At 39.4% G+C, this 23,935-nt stretch overlaps 2 protein-coding genes across 2 annotated transcripts; one reads left to right on the top strand and one right to left on the bottom strand.

Moving 5' to 3' along the window:
• Window positions 1-10,840, top strand: LOC137258314 (AN1-type zinc finger protein 1-like). Its single transcript, XM_067795949.1, has 8 exons — window positions 1-93; window positions 1,176-1,218; window positions 3,359-3,398; window positions 4,760-4,887; window positions 5,747-5,835; window positions 7,846-8,036; window positions 8,471-8,551; window positions 10,646-10,840. Exons 1-8 carry the CDS (start codon window positions 36-38, stop codon window positions 10,802-10,804), a joined length of 789 nt encoding a protein of 262 aa, XP_067652050.1. The 5' UTR covers window positions 1-35; the 3' UTR covers window positions 10,805-10,840.
• A 3,384-nt stretch (window positions 10,841-14,224) lies between these two features.
• On the bottom strand, window positions 14,225-22,313 carry LOC137258696 (gamma-glutamylcyclotransferase-like). The gene is made up of 3 exons (XM_067796389.1): window positions 22,216-22,313; window positions 19,663-19,815; window positions 14,225-14,507 (listed from the first exon to the last, which is right to left on the bottom strand). The coding sequence occupies exons 1-3, from the start codon at window positions 22,311-22,313 to the stop codon at window positions 14,225-14,227; spliced, it is 534 nt and encodes a 177-aa protein (XP_067652490.1).
• Window positions 22,314-23,935: the final 1,622 nt, after the last annotated feature.

Genomic DNA, 23,935 nt, shown 5'->3' with positions numbered 1-23,935 from the left:
AGAGTGCGTAGGGAGCTTGAAACACCATAAACAACATGGCTGAATTTCCTAACATTGGGAAGCAATGCAGTGTTGATACTTGTAAACAGTTAGGTAACCAAATCTTTAAATTTCAACGAACAAAGCCATATTCTGTAACACCATATGTGGGGGAATACCAGTTGATCTTAATTTTGACTAAAGGAGCGAGAAAGACAAGAAATTTCATTGATACTAAGAGCCGCGAAGACTGGTGGAACAGAATATTATAAAGTTGTCTCGTCGTAACATAACTAATTGCCATGTTCGTGTTCGTCTGTTGTTTAATTTAGTAACAAGATATCTATAACCACGAACTTCGAAAGAAAGCATTCTTGATACAGGTACTGCTGCATGGTTAGGTTTATGTTTTTCCACACCTTCATGTCAGTTTAGAGTAGAAGTCACGGACAGTTATACGGATATTCACTGGAAAACCATCACTACGTTTTGTTTACATTTAAGTACAAAAATAAAACCTTTAATTTAACTATGCAATCTTAAACGAATTTAATAATCTAATAGGATTCGTACCTAACTGACAATATAAGGGGCATGACAGTGACAGAGTAGCAGACTTAGTAATCTACAGGTGCCCAGTCGATCAAACTAGCTGGGAAAATAAGCTCTTAGTATTGTATAACACAAGGCCACTACAGGCAATCTGCCTCAGTAGTCTGATGGAGAGAGTGCTGCCTTGAGAGAGAAAATTGGGTGCCCCCCATTTTACCTCCCATTTGATATTTAATCTACTGCAAAACCCCATGAACCATTTGCAGATTTTATCATTCTCCCATTGAGAGTATACATGGGTATCAGGTCAGATAAGATCATCAGAATATGTTTGAGTATCCCATATTGTTGATAGCATGCATGCATGACTGGCCATCTCATGTATAACATTATGTGTCACTTTCTGGCCCACAGTATTGGATGATATACAAGGACTGGTCATGTGTGTTGGTTTTATCTGATATTTTTGTTCAGTGGACAAACACTATAAAACCAGTATTTAAGTGGTGTAGTTCAAGCCGTCATACACATGCATATATGCACATTATCTATATTTAGAGTAAAGTTTGAAACTACTGATGACTTTTGCACAGTGTTTTTATGGTTTGGAGTACTCTTGTAATTTTTCTCCTTTCCTTTCCCAGATTTTCTTCCATTTGAGTGTGATGGATGTGAAAAGATATACTGGTGAGTAATATGCTTTTCTCAGACAATATAACTGTATCATTCGTATCTATGGGTTATCAACACAAGAAAAAGACTAGAAGATACTAACAGATTAGGAGCGTCATGGTGAAAAAGAAAACTGACATTGCTTGGCAAAATTACTGTGATTAAAACATTAGCTCTTTCAAATCTGGTACATATCTTTAATACTTTACCTAACCCACCAGATGAATTTATTACTTCCCTTGAAAGAATATATTCAGATATGTCTGGGATAATAATGTCAAAATCAAACGGAGCGTTTTAAGAAAAGATTATAAAGTGATGTGTGACTGATATCAAAACATTTGCTAATGCCCTGAAACTCTCCATACTCAGACTGTATATCAGAAAAGCAAATGTAAGAAATCCATGCAACTTTCCATTAAAGGATATACTAAAATATGGTGCTAACTTTCATAATGATGTTAAAATCGAAAATCCGTTTTGGAGATATGTGTTGAAAGCATGGAATAGCTTTTGTATTAAAAACACTATTGAATATAATAACATAAGTGAACTCTTATCCCTACCAATATGGCTCAATCATAACTTTAGAAACCCAAACCACTTTATCAGACACTGGGCCAACAAAGGAATTTTAACTATTAAGGACTTGTGTGATGAACAAGGTCTGGTTTCATCAGAAGAATTGAGAAATACATATGGGATAAGGGGTACATATTTAGATCTTGAATATATTCTATATATTTTACCAGAATCATGGAAAAAGACCTTAAAAGGCTACAAAAATAGGTATGGAAATGACCTCAATATAAACTCTACAAAGGGATTTCATGATTTCAACTGATGGTTCAAGAACATTCTATTATAAACTGCTGTCTGATAGTGTTTTACAACATAGTTGCCATAAATGGGAAAATATATTCAAAGATATTGATTTTGAATGGCCCTTGATCTTTAGTCTATGTTAGAAAAATGTAAAAGATGTTAAACGTTTAGATTTTCAATTTAAATTTTCGCATGGAATTATTTATTCCAAAAGAGAACTTTTTAAGATAAAAATTGGTTGACAATTTGAAATGTACTTTCTGTAATGAAGCGGAAGAAAACATTTGTCATATATACTGGGAATGTGAGGAAACCAAAAAAGTTTGGAATGAACTTCAAATTTGGATTAATCCAAACATACAGGAACAACAACTGACAACTGACCCCACTACTTTATCACATGATACTTTCTGCTAAAAGATACATCTATATTTGCACCCTGAAAAACATAATACCTAACTTAGAAAACTTTATAAAGATTTTAAAAGACGTGTTCATGGTGGAAAAAATTATTTCCAAAAGAAACAATGTTTTTGATAAAATTTCTTCCCAAAATGGTCTCCTCTATTCCCACTCTTTGATTTAGAACGACCAGTGTTAACCGCTGAACTACCATGTGCAATATACCTACATTTATATTTAATGTTTCAGCATTGTATACTCACACATTACTTCATGTATTAACACCCTCAAACCTTGTATTGATGGGAATTAAAAAAAAAATGGTGGCACATTTCTTGCATTGTGTTCACGACAGTGCAATCAGCAATATACTGCAAAAGGGATTCAAACCCACAGTCTCAGTGTCAGCACACAGTCAGCGATTTATCCCACTCAGCCACTACTAACCTATTGGAAGTCACAGTGGTGGCTGAATCAGTTAGGCGTCTGACTTTGTATGCTGGCGAATATGTGCCTGACTCCAAGGATGTTGGTTCAAATTACAGATCGAACTCAACCCCACAAAAGTACATGACCACCAATTAGTGGTCGTGTCTTTACTTCACTGGACCAAAATAACGTTTGTAGATTTACTAAACTATTCATACAAAATTCACTGGTCACCACAAACTTATCATTTTGTGGTCCTGATGATTTTTTACTAGCCAGGGACCACAGGACCAGCTGAAAATTTTCACACTCACTGGATTACCTTTTGAATATATATGTCAATAGTACTCTGGGTGCCACTGAAAACAGCATTATACTGAACTCAGTAGCTGCCTTCATACATTATGAATGATTATCACATGAGGGGAGATATAGTGCAATGTCTTGTCAAAATTTACATTCACAACTACATGTATATGGCATTCATTAAATGTTCCAGCCTGCTCCACCGAACGAAGGATGGACATAACTGCTCTCGTGTAAGTTTATGATCTTGTACATTTTGTCATTTAGTAGTTATGGGCAGTTTCCTGGCATCCATTTTTAAATGATACATCAAGAGATTGTGTGACGCTTAGTGACTTCATATAGCACAGTACTGTTTCCTGTTTAGTTGGTGACAGAAAAGTGATGATTGTCTTCTGTTATTGCACAGAGTATGTCAGGTGAAGATCAAAGTTCCTCAAGATCTTTGTCACAAAAGTCTTTTTTCCATGCTTATGTTGCACTCACTAGTGTTTATACAAATAAAATAGTCATGTAAATAATTATGATCTAGAGGACTTCAAGGGAAATGTGTCTGGTGTTTCATTTGATTACATACCAGAAACAGTGAAAAATAACTGTAAGTTGTTCAGTCGACCATCAGCTTTTAATGATGTACAAGATGGTGTAGATGACAAAGACATCTGACTTCATTCTGTAATGTCATATTTTGTGATGCTAGCTAAGACAACTATTTATGACTATAAAAGAGACATAACCCAAGCATCTATTGGCTTTTAACCAGATCGATAACTTACCATTATTTTATGGGGTACCTGATACAACATAATTTTCGCTTAAACATGTTAATAATATGTTTACTTCAACATTTGTCAATTCTAGAGGGCTAACACTTACATAAAGAGCATTTTCTGAAGGTAAAATAAAATTTGTTCTTACTGCCATAGTCTCAGCAAGAGTTTAGAGTGACCTACACACAAGGTCATGGTCCCAGAAAAGGTCACCTGCACATTCGGTCATAAAAACAGCTGACATTCCACAACATTTAAGTGGCAAGGTCTTAAAGATAATAAGTTATTCTCTCTTAATGAATCTTATCACTTTATTACTTCAGTCTGTGTCACAGAAACTGTTGTCAGATTCTGTTTCATGCTTTTCTATGTTATAAGTGGTGATCAGTTACAGTCTGTTTGAAGTGGGATTATGCCATGATCTGTTTTTTCAGTTGTACATCATGCATTATCTGTAAACACTGACTTTTCAAAAACGTCAGCCCCTGTGAAGCTGAAATTTTCCAATTTTTTTTATCTCCAATGATGACATCAAACCTTGTCCTATCCATTTTGAAACATTTGAAAATTTATGCAGATTTAATTGTAAAAGAAATACTACAGGTAATTGGTTTGTATATGCTTGCAGAGTTGTCAGTTGTACATCATGCATTATCTGTAAACACTTACTTTTCTAATATGTCTTCTCCTATGAAAATTAAACTTGCCAAATTTGTTTCCTCCAATGATAACATCAATCTTTGTTCTGGGCAGTTTGAAAATTTAAAAACTTTATGCAGAGACAATTACAAAAGAAATACCAATTTTTTTATATTTGCTTGTAGAGTTGTGTTAAAGACAACACTGTGGAGTACACAGGTGAGAAGGGCTTTACCTGTATGCTGGAGAACTGCCACAAACGGGAACTCACCCCTGTCCTGTGTCCTCACTGCAGCCAGAGCTTCTGCCTCAGGTATGGGTGGTGGTGTAGTCTAGTGTAGTCCTATGGTTAAGACGTCCGCTGGTCATGACAAAGACACAGGTTCAATTCTCCACATGGGTACAATGTGTGAAACCCCTTTCTGGTGTCCCCTGTGGTGATATTGCTGGACTATTGCTAAAAGCGTCCTAAAACCATGCTCTTTCACAATATCCCAGGTAAACTTTTCCTGGCACTTCTCTATTTGAAAACGGCTGGTCCAGTATTTTGTGTTGAACTATACATTCATTTAAATAAATTTGTTGGATGGAGGAGGGAAAGTATGAAATAAGGAAGCCCAAATGTTTAAAAAATGTTTATGTGAGATTACATATGTACAGATATGTTGGTAGGAGAAATAGAAAAGACACAACTGTGAAATTGTTTAGTCTCTCTTGACATATACTTAGAAGCAAAGTTTATTGAAGATGCATGTGGCAAATCTCCTTTTGTATGTGAAAGGTTCATTCTAGCAATTTAATTTATTAGAAAGCTGTTTTGTGACATTTGGGCCATACATTGGAAAACAAATAACAAATTCACATAGTATAACCAGCCTCCAGAGAAGTGGGATTTGTTTGGTTTATGATGGTATACTTTAACTGTTGGGTAAGGTCATTTCAGGTTCCTAGTCAAGGCCTATGCTGTGAAGCCTGAAGTGTACCAATTCTTGTTACAGACACAGTGGGGTAGTATAGTGGTTCTAGTGTCCACTCATCACTCTGAAGACCTGGGTTCGATTCCTCACATGGGTACAATGTGAAGCCCATTTCTGGTTTTCCGTTATGATATTACTTAAATCTTGCTAAAAATGGCATAAAACCAAACTCACTCACTCGCTTTTCTGTTATAGCCACCGGCACCAGCAGGATCACCAATGTGAGAAACTGGATCTGTCTGTGAAGGTGTCCAAGACAGCAGAACATGTCAAACAAATACTTGGTGTGTTGTAATTCATTTTTATTTTGTTTTTATTTTATTTTTTGATGCCACATTTAGTAATATTCATGAGAGTGGCCTATGCATAATCAAGTCTGATCCAGATAAACAAAGACTCATTTGAGACATTTTAATCATAACCCAGTTGCACAGATTCATGCTTATGCCATCGGTCACTGTATTGTCTGGTCCAGATTTGATTACTTACAGACTGCTGCCATATAACTGGAATATTGTTGAGTATTCTGTATAACTAAACTGACTCACTCATTCCAGATAAACCTGTGATTGGTATTTTGCATCTATCACTCACAGGGTATCAGGTGTCATCAAGTTCATACAGTTCACAAAGTCATCGTTTTTAACAATCTTAATTAGCTGGCATCTTTTCCTGGACAGAATGCCCTGTGATTTGCACCTTCTCATAAGTGTGTATTTATGAGGGTAAGCTATGAAGGTCTGAGTTAGAGATGTCTAATGGTGCCAGGTCACCAGATTGGAGAATAGATCGATGCATGTCATCACATCTCAGTTGTGTAGGTTGATGCTCGTGGTTTCCAGCAGTAGATTGTGTGGTCCAGACATCATTATTTACAGACCACCATCATATAACCAGAATGTTTCTGAGTCAGTTATTAAGAAACAGTTATACATTTGTCAGAGTGTTGGTAAGATGTTTATAATTATTTCAAAGAGGCTTGAAACTTTTCAAATAAATGATCATCTCATATGGGCAAAGTAACATTACAGAATTGCAGAAAACCTCAATGTTTCAGATGTCAGCATGTGGTTGGTAAAATTCTCACTGCTCACAAAACGGGATACATTGATGTTCTTCTCTTGTTACTCTCCGCAATGCATTTTACGGGAGGTATTAGAATGGACTCCGTCTGTCCATCCATGCATTCATGCACATCTGCACATCTTACGACAAGCATAGTCGCCTTTTATGGCAAGCATGGGTTGCTGAAGGCCTATTCTACCCCGGGACCTTCACGGGTCGCTTTGACTTTGACTCAAATTGGTGGTAGAGCACTTTTCTGGAGCAGAACCATCAAACCGTTCACTGTTTCTTCACCAAATTTCGTAAACACACATATCCAGGGGTGAACTGGTGCTTTTTGGTAGTTTTGGAATTCTCATTAAAGTATTTCCTTGTGTTTCCATGGCAACAACATTGACTTTAACTGAAGTATTGGTCCTATATGGATGGATGTGATAATTAGAGGCAGCAGTAGCTGGAGTTGTACATCCGAGCTTGGATCTGTGCTGCACTGATGTGATGATCAGAGGCAGCGGTTGCAGGTGCCTGTCATGAGTGTCCACAGTCTGATGATGTGATGAATTCCACCTTCAATCTGAACTTCGATTCGAGTTTTGTCAGGATCACATACAACATCTAGGGGTTTAGACTAACTGCCCCCCTGGACTAGTGCCCCCTGGACAACTGCCCCCCGCCAACTGCCCCCTGGCTATGTGCCCCCATCCATTGTGCCCCCTGGACAACTGCCCCCTAGGCTAATTGCCCCCTGGGACAAGTGCCCCACATAATAACAACACACCAACTAATACATGTTGATACAGATAACAGATAACCCAGATGGTGACTGGCCCCGCAAACGAAAAACCTACCGTGACAGTGCCAACAGACTTGCACGTGTTGTTGAGGTATATGGCTCCATGCACATTTTGGAATTTTTAAGAGCCACACCCCACAATCTGTCCTTTTAAATGAATTGATACTAATATTGAATCTAAAGATCATGTGTTGTATTATATAGTGCTATAAATAAAATAACGTCATAACATTTAGTTTGTGTGTTTTGTTATGATGTGGGGGCAGTTGTCCAGGGGGCTACTAACATGGGGGGAAGCTGTCCGGGGGGGCAGATAGCCAGGGGGCAGTTGTCGTGGGGCAGTTGTCCGGGGGGCAGTTAACCTGATACCAACATCTAGAACCTTCATGCTTCCACAGACCTATAACTCTAGTACTGATGAACGTCTTTGTTGCAGAATCAAAGAAGGGCAAAATTGGCCCTCCCAAACATCGAGGTTCCAAGAATCCAAAGATGGCAGCTAAAGTTGCGTTAATGAAGTTGAAGCAGCATGCAGTGGGTGAAAAGGGGATCCCGGAGAGTGAGAAGATCCACCTATCTGTACAGCTGCCGGCATCACAGACACACAAGGCCATGTACTTCTCCAAGGTCTGTTGCTCAACCACACATGTTGTTCTAATCTGATTTGGAATTCAAATCAGCCTTCCTCAAGTTATATGACAGTGCATTGTGTTGTAGAGCGCTATGTCAGAATGACTGACTTTACTACATTAATGTCAGGATCAAGTGGCATCAATCTTCAGGTTCTCAAGCTGATTGGGATTTCACAAAAGATGCTGGTTGTTAGTTTATGAAAATAAAAAATTATCTTTGATTGTAAACTATTTTTGTTCACTACACGTGTCTGACGTCCCAGGTTGATTGCTGTATTGCAGTGGATCAGAGCTGTCATCACTGAACCGGTGAGGTCAGGACAATCCTTGAACAATGGACTCATGACAGTGGCTTGAAATATTACTTTTGCACTTTTACAAATTATTGTTCCATCTATTTCTGTTTATTGTGGCTTTTTATGTTGGCAGAAGTGGACAATAGGCAGAATGATTGACTTTGCAGCATCAACTGCTGGTATCACTAATCTCAACAATACCGGAGCCGAGAAGGTGACTGTCATAATAGGGGCAGGGTTACTTCTTTGAGCTGCATGTACAATGCAGACAAATTTTATGGATAACAACTTCTATAATCCGTTTGGCTCAAAAGCGGACCAATGAATTGCAACATAACTCGTAAACTAATAAGCATAACATACTACTCAGTGAGACAATCATAATCAAAACATCATACCAACTCTGTGAGGTTTTTGCAGAATTTTTGTCCTAATAATAAAAATGTTTTTGAACAAACTATCATTAAAATATTGACAAAGTTCAGTGTTTATTACAAGGGAGGAGTGCAGAGAAAGGCACAGCCAGGTGCTCGAGAAGCATGTGCACAATTGCCGAGAAAGCTATTTATTCATTAACCTGTGCTGTCTCCATGCTTTCTCGCACACACCTGACTTGCACTTGTTTTGAATGGCATTCTAGAAATTGAGTAGATGAAGAAATAGGACTATATTTATGGAAATACAAATTCTGGGTCTCGTATATTATGCACAACTCGAAGTAGCCGAGTGGTCCCGAGCATGTCTTCTGCCCTCATAGACATATTTATGTCTCAAATACATCGACAAGTCAAAATAGTTGCTTGGTCCCCAGCGATTCGACTCATTGGGATTTGACTGTAGATTGTAATGTAGTTGTCGAATAAGTGATCACTTGCTTGACAGTGACATAAGAATCTATGTCGAAACGTCGCATATACAGAATAAAGAAGTTGTATATCCATCACTTGCTTGACAACATCATTAGAATCTGTGTCAAAACACAATGAAGAAGTTGTGTATCCTCATTCTAGTCCTCATTCTAGATTCTTGTACTGTTTTTTTTTACACAGAATCAAGCTTGACAGTGGTACAAGAATCTCTTAAACATCGCACTCATGAATAGAAGTTGTTATCCATATACTTTGTATACATCGGAGCAAGATCACCTGATTAATGAATATATACTGAACAGCAAAAGAAACACAGCTCTGTTGTTTTTGTCAAATTTTTATATAGAAAACATAAATACCTATTGTTAGAAACTTGTGTTTCTTTTGCTGTTCAGTACACTTGAACATGTAACAAGCGTAGCCCAGTGGAGAAGGCGTCCACTTGTCTTACTGAGACCAGTGTTGATTTCACACTATATCACCTTTTGTGGTTTTGCTGACTACTGTCACAGGAATGTCTCCACACACCGCTTATATCCATATTCTCCTTTCACACCCTCATAAGCTGATGATGTTAAAGGTCACATGCAACGCAAGACACAACTTTGAAGATTCTAATACCTCTCAGTATGCACATACAAATCATCAAAAATGCCAATGCAACCTATAAAGTTGAAAGAAAAATGCGATGAGAAAAAGGCAAATCAAAATTGGAGTTCAAATGATTCCCTAATTTTCCTGCAGTGCAGGGGAAAAAAAGTGGTTTCAGCAGCTGTGCTGCATTGTGCTCATAACCAAATCACAATGAATAGGTTCGTGGCGCTTGAAACAGATTGCCTGCCCTGGAGTATGAGGTCATGAGCAGTAGTCTAACAATGGTTGTGTATACAAACAAGTTAATAATCAACTCATTACATAAGAAAGCCCCAACAGAACATGATTGTGAAAAGCAGACTCTTGTCACAGAGAAAACTCAATGTCTGATGTATTGACACCTGTATGTCAGCCTCCCTGTCTGCTAATGACAATATGCAATGCACAACTGCAATAATTGACCACATGCAATTAACACCTATCAGGCCTATACGCCATAAACTGAGAACTGGCTAAGCATATCAGTAAATGAACAAGTGACCAATGAAAAGGCTTCTTTACACTTGAGTGCACAGCCACCAGCCCTGACTGTGTTCGGTATCGCGGCTTCAGTGGTTTCAGGGGAGTTAAACCCAACTACAAAATATTGCACTTTTGATTTGGGACTATAAGCTCATAATTTTGTTTATTTGTTGTTTCTTAATCAGCATTTTGTACAGCTTGCATGCGTGATAACTCTGTTTTGAATGCGATTTTTTGGTTGCATGTGACCTTTTAATGAGATTGTGAACTGAGCGACAGTTGAAAGTGAAGCTAACCAGTGTGACACATTTACTCTGTTTCAGAAGCTGCGGCTGTTCGTGTCAGACTCTGGGGCACTACTTCCTGTGGAGGTATCCTTGGAGACACTCCTGGATGGTGAAGTTAAGTTGTATAATGGTTCATCGGTTATGCTGGAGAATGTAACTTCTGACTGTCAAAATATATACGACCTACACTCATAGCACTGTTGTACACTTGTAAATAAATATTTCACATTATGCATTTGTTGTGTGGTCAGCGCTAGTATGTTGACTCTGTGGCATTAAATCACACTGGAAGTGGAAAAAAGCGGAAGCTGGGAAACCAAATCATTAAAAGAAAGAGAATTTATGTGATGAACGTGCGCCCCACACCTGCAGACAGGCACACAGCAAGCCAATATTTTCGTGTAAGACAGATAGGTTGTGAAGCTTTGTATTGAGTGAGACAATATTTAGGGCTTGCCAAACCTTTTTGGTAACAATCATATGTAAGCATAGGCTTTTTTCATAATGGTAACTCTACGCCCTTGGCAGACCCTTAAAATCCCACACCTTGCCCTTATGCGGCACGTTAAAGAGTGAATGATTCAAGCTAATGTCAGCTGTTGATTAAATATTCTTTGGTGCCCTTGAATAAAACAACCGCAGCGCTAAGTATTGTATCAGTGCACTAACCTGAGTTCCATAATAATGAGTGACCGAAGGCAAGCATCACTGTGGGCTCTCACGTAACACGAAACAGAAATTTGGGGTGGTCTTGTTGTGAAAGCGTTAGCTCGTCACGCTGAAAACCATGTGAAGGACTCTTTTCAACTGTATCTCCTTTCCAACGCGTATTTGTGTCGATGTGAGAGTTTGCTCAGAATTGTACGTTGACGAACACGAACAAGTAGGTTGATTATAAACTTTTCTTAATTGCTTTAATAGTACACAGATTCCGATACTACTGCAAGTATAGGAACACCCAATATTTCTAAAACATCTCCTTGATTTGGAAAATAAAGTGTAAGAGGTGGTTCAATGTAAAGTTTCCAGCCATATTTCCGTACATTGATTTTGGAGTCATTTTCAAAAGTCACGATGCCCTGATAATAATGAGTGTGACCACCATGATTCAAAATACATTTGACCCGTAAAGGTCCGGGGTAGAATAGGCCTTCAACAAGCCATGCTTGCCATAAAAGCATGGCGACTAACGGAATCGGGTGGTCAGGCTCGCTGACTTGGTTGACACGTCATGGTTTCCTAATTGGGCAGATCGATGCAGTTGATCACTGGATTGTCTGGTCAAGACTGGATTATTTATAGACCGCCACCATATAACTGAAATATTGCTGAATGCGGCGTAAAACTAAACCCACTCACTATAAATGCATTCTTCACAGCTGGATCTCTTGGACCTGACAAGTGTCCTTAGTGATACTTGAGGCAATGCTTGCCACTCTTGCTGAAGAAATCCAAACAGATATTGACGGTTGGTTTTCACGAACACGTCGTCCCAAAATGTTCCAGACTCATTAAGTTGAAGAGAAGCCTGGCAATAATCTGGTCACTGCATTTTCTGAACATCTCTTTACAACAAGTGCACGATGAGGTCTGGCGTCGTCATCTTGGAGTACAGTGCTTGGTCCAATAGCGCTGAGAGCTCAGTGAATCACAATCTCGTCCCTGTAATGAATACCTTCCAGATTGCCTTCAACGTGATAGAGAAAAGTCCTGTGATGCAAGCTGAAGCCACCCCAGACCATTACAGACCCTCCTCCGAACCTGTTCTGCTCACGGACTGTGGCATTCCGGAACCATTCACCGCGCCTTTAGAAAACACTTATGTGGCCATCCTGGAACACTTAACTGAAGTTTGTCCGTGAACAAAACTTGAGACCAACTATGACGACACCATAACATATAGACTTGAAACCATGTGACTTTGAAGAAAACTGGACATAAATCTTACCACAGGACGAAGACGGTTCCGAACTGTCTGTGCACTGACGTTCACATGTGTGGCATGTCGGAGACATCGTCAAAAGGTATTTCTGGCAAGCAAGGGTAAGTTGGACAGGCGCAGAGAACGAGTTTTCGAGAAGTAGGCGGTGCACGGCAATGAGCAAACACATCTGGTTTGTGAAAGGTAGAGCAGGTAGAGGCTAGTGCGCGTGCAGTACACGATCGAAATTGATTCTTGCTCGTAAGACTCTCACGTGGTCGTTGTAGCACGTCGGGAATATTTGGACAACCTGGGCCCACTGGTCCACAATGGCAGGCACCAGAGGACGTTACCCTTAAATGCTAATGTGGGTCAGTTGTCAGGTCGATGCTCAACTTATCCATGTTTGCCAGTAACAGCGATGAACCTCTCATGTAGAGTCCTCACAGCAGCCTACTGGTAGTCATGACGTGACGTGGATCTTGGTCTGCATGAGGGTAGCGGATTGCACCCGTCCAGTTACATGACATAGTTCCCAACCTCTGCAGGCATCTGGCAATTCCTCTACGGGCATCTGACAATTCCTCTGCAGGCATCTGACAATTCCTCTGCAAGCATCTGCCGGCATTTTATTCCCAAAGCGCAGCTGTTCCTCAAGAATCATATAATGCACCAGTGTGCGTTTTGGGCCGTGGTAGATACACTCACTCCACGATATCAATATGCATGCTTCCTCTGCAACAAATTTTCACTTGTTTCTGGTAACAACGGTGGGCGCCAAAACGCATCCAGTATGCGATCATAACAGGTTTCATTCACATATTTTAGTATTTAACATCTGCATGTTCGGGAAAAGAAACATCTCAGGACTTTGTTTTGGTACTTCATTTATTGTTGCGGTTAATATTAGACATAAGGAGGCTGTGCACATGGATAAGAAGGTTATTTACAACAAACTAAAAATTCAACGTCTTAATTAACACTGAAAATAACATAACCCCAATCGAAATGGGTTCGAATTATGTGAAAACATACGTCATTCCAAAACTTAAAAATCTTTTCTGGAAAGATGCTCTGGGGGCTTAGGCTGATTTTGCAAGAAAAATACCCTTATAAGAAACCTGATTGTGCAAACAGTATATTTGGGCAAATAATAACATAAACAAAGATATATTGTATGAAGGCTTCTTAAAAGCAAATGTAAAATTTATAAATGATTTATTAAAGAATGATGAATCCTTCCTGCCTTTCAAGCTGCACTGACGTCTGTCTTTCACATGCGCTATGCTGCTTGGGCGTTTGAATCAAACATGGTGTTGATGTCTTTTATCACCCGTGTATTTCGCTGTTTTTGACCATGTTTCATTTCACTCAAACTCAACGAATATTGATTCAGATGCTTCACTGCGGGTTCTAATGTTTCGTTTAAAATGTCAATTAAGCACACAAAAAGTTGCATTTACCTAAGAATACAAATGGCATCAACACGTTTAAGTTTACACATGACTATCAAACTCTCGAGTGTTCCCATACTTTTTGTTTGTGGTACCGAATACCCAGACGGTTAATGGAATAAATAAAATATTCAGGTTGAACTCTCACTTACTTAAGACACAAAAAGCATTGCTCAGTAACCTTTCTTCATTAATATTCAGATATGGTACAATGAAGTCATATCACTGAATGAACCCGTGTCATTGTGGTGGTTGCTGCTGCTGTTTTTCCAGTTGACATATAAGTTTGTTGTAGACCGGAATCTTTCCTTGGAATCCATTGTCCTCTATAGCCTCCAGCTGGGAGATATAAGCCTCGGGTAAGCCATTTTGTTTCGCCCCCCTCACGATCACGTCCTTGTATTGAGGTGAGGGGGTATGTGAAATATCAAATTCCCCGTCGAGTTCATACGTCCGACACGTGTACGTCGTGCCGTCGGGCGTCGTTACTGTCACCATCCGGCGTTGGTAAAATACTTCCTGACTGTCAAACAAACAAATATGTCAATATGCCATTCCCTTGATATCTCCGTGTGATATTCAAACACGTACCTACATAATACCAATAGTGTTCCAAAATGTCTCTCCTCTCCTGAACGTGATGTTGGATTTACTTGAAAAGTAAACTGGATATAGTCATTGAATGTGAAGATATATATAGATACATACCATGATTATAAATAGAAGTATCTATACTGAGAGGCCATGAAAACGCACTTCCATTTTCGAAGGTCAGCTGTATTGACATATGAAAGTTAGCAAAGTCCAATCAAAGTAGAGACATTCTGACCAAACCAGTGTCCACTATCAGCTGTTTCAATACATGTACACGTGACTGGACCCTCGAAGGTCTACCCGGGGTATAATAGGCCTTCAGCAACCCATGCTTGCCATAAAAGGCGACTATGATTGTCGTAAGAGGCGACTAACGGTATCGGGTGGTCAGGCTCGCTGACTTGGTTGACAGATGTCGTCGGTTCCCAATTGAGCAGATCGATGCTAATGCTGTTGATTCCTGGGTTGTCTGGTCCAGACTCGATTATTTACAGACCGCCGCCATATAGCTGGAATATTGCTGAGTGCGGTATAAAACTAAACACTCACTAGACGTGACTGAGCACTATCAGTACTTGGTGTAACTACCTTGGGCACGGACACAAGCTTGCAAACGTCCTGGCATGGAATGACACAAACAACCACTGATGAAATGATTCGGGGAGGAATCTTCTGATATCTGACATGTGCTCTATTGGGTCCATGTCTGGTGACCTGGCGGGCCACTGCTTGACTTCACCATTAACTTCTTTGAGTGCCATTATTTAGAAGTTGGGGAGTAATATAAGGACAAGCTTTACGGATCAACTACTTCTGTAATCCGATGATGCGACGTTTCTATACAGATTCTTGTATCGTTGTCAAGCTTGTTCCGCATCATATGAAGTCGTTAATCCATAAAGCTGGTCCTTATACGACTTCCACATTATTGCTTCAAAGGAAATCCCATGTTAGGATGACAGTATGTGGCCGGGCATTGTCATGCTGAAAGACAACTCAGTTACCACGACGCTTTCTCCAAAGAAAAAGAAGAAATCCCCGGTGAAGCTGTGCACGAAAATGAGCATGTATGGCACCCCAAAACATTACTCCTTCTCAACCTAAACGATTTCTCTCAACAACACGGGTCGCACAGAACGTTCACCTTGACGTCGGTGTTCATCTGATCTTGCCTAATGGTTCATATGGGTGCCAGTGACAGGTCACACTGTGTTTTATAAGAGACAAACATGGACTGTTAGCATGCAAAATGCAATGTGCATCAGAATACATCTCGTGCACGTGCATGGCGGACCACGAGAAAGCGATAGCACAAGACGAGAAAGCGATATCATTGTGCGAGAAAGCGAGAGAGTGAGAGAGCGAGAAAGCGATATTGCTCACAATTCAGTCCTGTCTTGGCATGAATGACCACAAACTGGAGTTTAATCGCCATTCGTTGTTTCTCAATAGTATAAAATGGTTTTCAGTAACGTTCTTGGCATTGTTTGACTTGACATTTAGAGAAATTTAAGATAGACGTAGACCTTCCTTTGGCATACTATTTGAATGTGAAATACATGTACCGGAAATATTCATTTTGTGAAGTGACTGAAGGAATTACATATGTTATGCCATCACTGCACCAGAATTGTCTTAACCAACTTAATGACATCAACCAATTATTATTAGTGGGGAGGGGAGTAATGACAAATAAGGCATTGTGATAGCACTAGCGCAACCTAAAACGGTGTATTCAACCACATCCAAACATTCATCCTAAAATAAAATCACAGCAGCAACCCTATTAAGTGAGTAAGATTCGATTTACGTCGCTCCTAGCAATAATAAAAAAACTGGAACCATTTATGTTTTTCATGGTTATCAAAAATTACAGCTGTACTTTATTTGATTTCTTCAAGATGAAAGTTATTAACTGACGATCTTCACCTTTATGAACCCTACCTAAATCGCTCTTACCCAAGAAACGAAGAGGCGCGCTTGACAGTAAAGCACCTTAAATTGGTACCTAAATGTAGAAACAGAACCATTCCACAGTCAGTGGTCTAACCTAGGCAAAAGGATGCAGTCCAACGTTCGTCCAGTCAAAGCTGAAAATATACAGTATAGACTACACAGTTAAACGCTGGGCTAACTAACCATAGTGAACTTCGAGAGGTATTTAGCAGCTGGTATGCTGAACAGTGGGGACAGTTCTGTGGATATGCAGCTTCTTTATTATAATATAAGCAACGTTTTGGTGTAGACGTTATGTACGATACTGCAGGAAACGCTTAAGTGAGTGAGATTCGATCGATTTATGTCGCTCTTAGCAAAAATCCAACCAACTGGAACCATTAACAATGATGCATGATGAAGCCAAGTGCCCATGTAAATAACAACTCTTTGCTCTGTATCACGTTTATCGGATATCATACATATCATCACTTAGAGTACGTTATGAATATATTATTGAGACAGTTTAAATATGTTTATATCTCTGTATACATGTATTACATGTATATATCTCAAAGGGCACAGCTGCTCGTGGTCGCGTAGTCTTTGATAAGCTGAATGGTGACGCGTGTATCCAGTCTGTAACATTTTCGTTGTCAGACGAGGACTTGAAACTCGTTCAATATATGCAATGATCTACCTGTATTATCCTCGTATTTATAATTTGGTCACTTTATGTCAAAACTATTCGAATCTAATGACAGCAACATATGACATTCACAGGGTTGGCGGCGGTCTGTAAATAATCTGTCTGGATAAGACAATCCAGTGATCAACATCATGAGCATCGATCTACGTGACTGGGTTACAATGACATGTGTCAGCGAGCCTGACTACCTGATCCCGTTTGACACTTCTTACAACAAGCACAAGTTGCTGAAGACTAATGTAACCCCGATCTTGTTCCCCGGTAAGTATAGAAGGTATTGATTGCTAAGGCTTTGCGGGGTATTATCTCATTTCCTCATACTCTTCTTTATGGCGTAACTGCAAAGGTGTAGCTTTAGGATAGGGCATAAAAAATCCTAGTAAAAGACGTAAAGAGAAATATTTCTGTATTTGTGGAACACGATGTTACGGGATATTTGTATTGCTTTCATCAGGTGTATGAAGAAACTATGAAACGGAAAGCTATATGCGAACATTTGAAACAACCGTGATAAGATAACAAGGGAATCCGATTGTTAATTAGCGGTAGGGTGGATGGGCAAATGGAAGCCAGGGATTGTTCATCCAGGCATGAGTGATGAGATAACAGTGGTGGCATTTAACAAGGGAAATGACAATAGAGAAATGTTAACCATGAATTAATCCTTGTTAAACTTTTCACATGCTTTCAAAACACTCATTTATTTTAATAAAAACACTCTTGGTTTCTGGAGTTATTGTTGGATTGGTTTATTCTCTTTTTGCCTGCACCTTCATTGGCTATGAGTAGATTAGGATTAAAGGTCAGCAGAGGCTGTCCGGGTGTCGTCTCACACACCTGAGTTCGCTCACATGCCACGTACTCTGAACACAGTTCATAATAATTAGTGAACTCAGTTATCATCAGTAATCACCAGTAATCAAATATGACGCGGCGAGACCAGCTATCAGAGAGAATTCTGACTTTCAATGTTGCATCTACCTGACAATGCCAAACTAAAGGTGGATTCATTTATCAATGGCTTGAAGGAACTCGTGACAGTAGATCATAGACCAGTGCCAACCATCTTCCAAGAAGAGAGAAACAGTAAGTCTTGTAATCATCATTGTAGATATTGATATTTTCAGCTGCCAGTCACCAAAATATGTTCTAGTTGATTAACATCATCAAATCTGAACAATACCATACTGACGTGACCATTCTGAAGCTGGAAGCCGGTGCTTCCCTTCGACCAAAAAGCAGAAAATATCGACAACTCCACGGGAGGATCGACATCCAGAAATTAGACTTTGAACTGGCACCATCTCACCACTTGTTTATGGTGACGCAATGTCCCATCTGGTGGGATTGTAAATTGAAATGCGACTACATAATAAGTGTTATATATGTAAATTTATGTGTGAGTGATGTAAAGTTCATGAAATTGTCAGTGATATGTTGCATTTTGAAATGTGACTGGGAAGTCTTTAAGTAAATTTTCTTTGTATGTGTAGATTTAAATGTAACTGTTAAAGTATGGTGTGAAGTGTGAGAACCCTGCCTAATCTGTTTGTTTTAAGGATTAGAACGGTCCACCACTTTTAATCCCATAACAATACCTGCCGACAAAAAGAGAACACACCGTTGGATTATTGGCTAGACAAGTTAAAAGATTAATGACAAAACTGCCATAGAATTTGAAAGCATACCCATTTTATTCTATGCGACTAAAACACATGGTGAGTCAGTGAGCCTGTTGGATTAAGTCATACGCAGGCAAGGCGACACGCACAGACAGGGCAGAATTAAGGTAAATATCGCCTCCTCGCTTTCTCGCTTTATCGCTCTCTCGACTGGCTGTATCGCTTTCTCGCTCTGTCGCTTTCTTGCCTTGTTTTATCGCTTTCTCGCTCTATCGCTTCCTCGTCTAGTGCTATCGCTTTCTCGTCTTGTGATATCGCTTTCTCGTCTTGTGATATCGCTTTCTCGCCTCCAAACTATAAGGCGAGAGAGCGGTGGCCCAAAATCAGCCACCATAGTTATGCACAGAACCCTACCTTTCTTTACACACAGTGGTATTTGATCATTATCGTTTTCATTAACTAATGTTGTTTATTTTCTTATGGAACCATCATACGATCGAAAATGATGATTACGTTTTTATTGCCCCTCAGTATATATTATAAATGAATACATAATTTCGAACGGGTATTCACCAGAATGAAATAAAACAAACAAACAAACTGAATTATGACATTAAATGTGAATGAAGCCGAGGTTTGGGTTTGCTTTATTGACAGTTTTATTGATATGTGTACTCCACTTGAGGAAGTTGCTGATGACTACTCTTAAGCAAGGATTATCGCTGATTTCTTCTAAAATGGTGTTACTGGGTTGATAGATGAAGTTATCGGATATCGATTCTCTGAGAATGTAGTGAATGTCGCCATCTGGCACTCACCGGTCCAGACTGTCACTGTCTGCAATATCAAGCTGCCATATAACACCCCAGACACTACATCCGGGACATTTCCTGATGGTGGCGGGCGCTCCCGCCCACGGCATCGTCTTGGTGTCTCGCGGCGAGTCAAACGTCAGGCGGTAATCGTGCAGTGTCACGAAAAAACAAACAAACAAACAATAAAAACAGAAAGTAGAAAGAATATGAATGACAAAGATTCATTTATAACTTGTAAATATTATATAGCAGAGCAGAGTATTGCTAAAGCTTGCTGTCATTGTATTAAGAAGATTGGATACAAAATATCAAAATGTCAAGAAATAGCCACATTTTGTATCATTTTGAAGCTAACTGTGTCCCGAATCTAACTATGTAATGAAATAAGTCACTTGTTTGACAAGTAGCGCAAAAAGTCAGTTAAAGTTCTCTTGAAAGTAAATTGTTTACCTTTATTATTGTAGTATGTATTTTTGTAAAGATATTTCAGTACTGAGATGAAATAAAGCAGGAAAATAATTTCCGAAGCAGTAGGTAGGATTTTACACATTAATTCACATCTAAAATACCAGAAATTTAGAATAAAATACTGATTCATCAATGAAAAATATATTTTTATAATAACAAGATATTTTTCATAAAATGAATTTTATATAGTAAATGCACACTACATTAATATTCAAAAGTAAAAATAAAAACAAGTTAGTAGATGGTATCAACATTATCACCAATTAAATCAGCACACCCACATCAAATTCGAAAAAGTCAGATAAATCTTGTCTAGGTATACCGCTGGATAAAGTTTATATGCTTGTGTGGTCTTTCTTTGTTAATGTTCATTAACCAAATTATCATGGAAACTGCTGCCTTTCTTTTCGGAAAGATTATTCTGTGCCTTTACTGGCTCAACAATATATGCAGTGTTTGCCCTTGACCCTGAATAGCTGCAGGCAATGGGAACGTGAAAACAAGAGAACTTGTGGGTTCTCTACAGAATCACGAGTAGGCCATGTCCATATGCTTCAATATGGAATTTGTATGAAAACGCTGTTGGCCATAAGGACCCGCAGAAAAAAGCTGTGGGTTCAAGTGTTTTTAGCTGGCTTCGGGCCTAAGGACCGTCGTAAATTTCGAACGCTCAATACATGGCTGCATTGTAATCATGTTTGAAACGGATCAGTACTTAATATATTTGGCAGGTTTTCTGATCATTTCCCCCTACTGTACAGTTCTTTCAGGCATATATTCAAACATATTTCATCTAAAGCCGCAAGTTTGAATGGCCATCAGAGATTATACCTACACTTCCTTTGTAACTTAGGGGTACCGTAAAACGTAAGTTGTTCCTCCTTAAGTGGTGTTTATTTAAATATTCGGAGAACCTGACAAATATGAATATATACCCTTTGCATCTTTTGTGTCTGGCAGACTGACATTCATTGGCACACCCTTTCATTGTACACAAACAGTTTATTATATTACAGGATTATCACCTTTGGCGTCAGAGCCCATAGACTCAACACGCTGCGGACCTTGCCTGACTGATCGGTATAAATATTTAACAATCTCGTCAACAGTACACAGATGTTCATGGTTGTAATTATAAAAAATACTACACAAAAACAAACAACCAAAAAGCAAGACCCAGGTGATTCGCATTCCTACGTCCTCGCTCTATCAAGTAATGCTGTACATGTATGTCTGTTAACTATCTAAACCGAGCATTGTGGATATCAGTAATGCTATCACAAAGGCACCAGAGCAGCGATATCACGTTGGGTAATCAGAAATGAACTTTGCACACTGTAGTCATGCATGGGTTCGAAGCCGGTCTTCTGTGTGACGAGCGAACACTTTAACCTCAAGGCTAAACACTACAGCTCGATTTTATTAAGCTAAACTTCTGTTCGTGTTTCTGATGATCAAAATGCAAGGGCGTAATTCTAATTTATTCATGTATTATGTATATTGCGTATGTATTTGCAATTAGCAATGTGTACTCGACGTGAAATTACAGGCCCACACTTGTCACACCTGTCACAGTTCAGTGCTGTGTTAGTGCGGAATGCCGTGGTGTTTAACACAACACTTGGCACCTGCTAGCATGTGACGGGATCATTCTAGCCATATGGCGTCAGTCTATAAATAATGTTTGATAGTGAGTAAATAAGGAAACGTAGAGCAACGTTTCAATCAGCAGTGATATACTGATGGGCGCCATGTTAAAACTGTTCACCAGAGCCTTACAGGTCTGTCAAACAATTAACCTACAAGTATCTCAGCATAAGTAATTGTGTTCGATATATATAGGGTATCCAATGGAGGTTAAACCCCTAGAAGAAATGACCGGGGGTGGGGGGCGGGCAGGGGAGTAGAATGTGAATGAGCTGGAAGGTGGGTGGCAAGGATGCTGGGTTGTGATGGTGTTTTTTATCGCGTAGCATGTACAATTTGAATTTTAGGCAATAACCCACCCCCGCCCCTCCCCACTACATTCACGTCTTCTTCTCGAAGCTTGATAAAATTATTCAGTCTATACAAATACTCACATCCAGCCTGGCTGTACACAGAAACTGCGCTGTAGGGTTATTTATCAGGAGCCTCTCCGCCAGAAGATTGCTGCCATACGCAAAGTACATGAAGGTTCTAGCCATCTTGCCCGTTCAACTTTGAACACAGAATGTCATCGCAGAGTTGTCTCCCTTATGTCGGCCGATTCAAGACCCGCAATTCTACAAATGTCACCTCATTTCATTTCATTGCGCGGACGGTTTAACTCACTAACATCATGTCAACAGATAATTGTGAAGGCGAGCGGTGTGTGAATCCATATGTTCTGACATATTTCATGACTGGTTCGAATTTATGGAGGCATGTATGTGACCACTTGTGTACATATTTAGCATGAACTCACGGGAAATGATTGCCCAGTAGAACATGCACCCTGTGGCACCTAATCGCCAGCACACAAAGTAAGCCGCCTAACCCGCTCAGCCACCGCGACTTCCACGAAATGGACTTTGTGTCCTGGCGATTAGGTGCCTGACTCCGAGGGTGCAGGTTCGAATCCCAAATGGGACTCAACCAAAAAGTACCATCAACTGGAGCACTGTGTTTGTTATGGTGAGTTGAGAATGATCATTTCCAGGGTCAACATCTGTATAATTGTTAACAATATTATTCTTGTTCCAAAACGGTTCATATACCTAGCCAGTATAAATGCGCTAAAAATCTTATAAGTTGCTTAGTCGGGAAAAAATTACAACATGGCAAAGTTCCAGCCGAAATGGCCCAAGAAACTGAAATTATATTCTTAGCCTGAATATGCTTTCTATCTTAAGTGTACTATGTACTACCTATCGTGTTTTTTTTGTGTTAGGCTATATGGTTTGCTATACCAACATTGTTATTGAACTGTACCACACTGGCCACAAAAATAATAACACGTAACTTGACTGATTGACTGACTGACTGACTGACTTGCTCTTATAAGTGTATTACGCACTATCTACTGTACGTGTTATGCCAATCGATATTGTTTGTTACGCCAACATTGTTCTTACATCGAACCAGGTTCGTATACTTTTGTTCATGCTCCAATCAACTGAATAAAACTATTAAAAAGGAACCCAAAAGACAAAAAGAAAAAACAACAACATCAGCATAAGTGAAGCGGCAACTTTCTATTACACACCAGTCTTATACAGAATACATTCGCAGGTGATGAATCAGCCATCTGCATGACTTAATGTGCAGACAGAAACGCGCTCAGCGATTCACAAGGACTTGTGGACTTACGTTCAACTGCCGTGTAATATATAGGTGTTTTCGTGTTTATTAAGATGAATTGGAGTTCTCAATAGAATGGTCAATCACATATTAGGTGGTGGGGTGAATTCCCGTATTCCCCTTTAATTATTGTAGCTTCTACAGTTACTTTGATTTTCAAAAGTTAACCGGTTTGGTTTACCAAGGATCCATTATGAAACACATTCGTATATAAGACTTTCACCGTAACGCTACGGGCAATTCTAGTGTGCACTGGAGGTGGAGCTGCTTCTCACGGACCATCTGTGGACAGTCTGAGTTAACTTAGTCTCAGTATTATTCGTTACGCTCATGCCGAGTCTAACAAACATTTGTATAACGTCGCACCAGGTAACCTTTGAAACTGACCAATCGGAACACAGCTTACCCAAATCGCGAAAGGTGACATTCACGCTAACATACTGACCTTTTACCTGGAATAGGTTTGTTCTCGAAAGATTTCGAATGC

This window comes from Haliotis asinina, chromosome 12, assembly GCF_037392515.1.
Source record: "Haliotis asinina isolate JCU_RB_2024 chromosome 12, JCU_Hal_asi_v2, whole genome shotgun sequence".
Classification (NCBI taxonomy): Eukaryota; Metazoa; Mollusca; class Gastropoda; order Lepetellida; family Haliotidae; genus Haliotis; species Haliotis asinina.
This window is presented reverse-complemented; position numbering and strand designations above follow the sequence as displayed.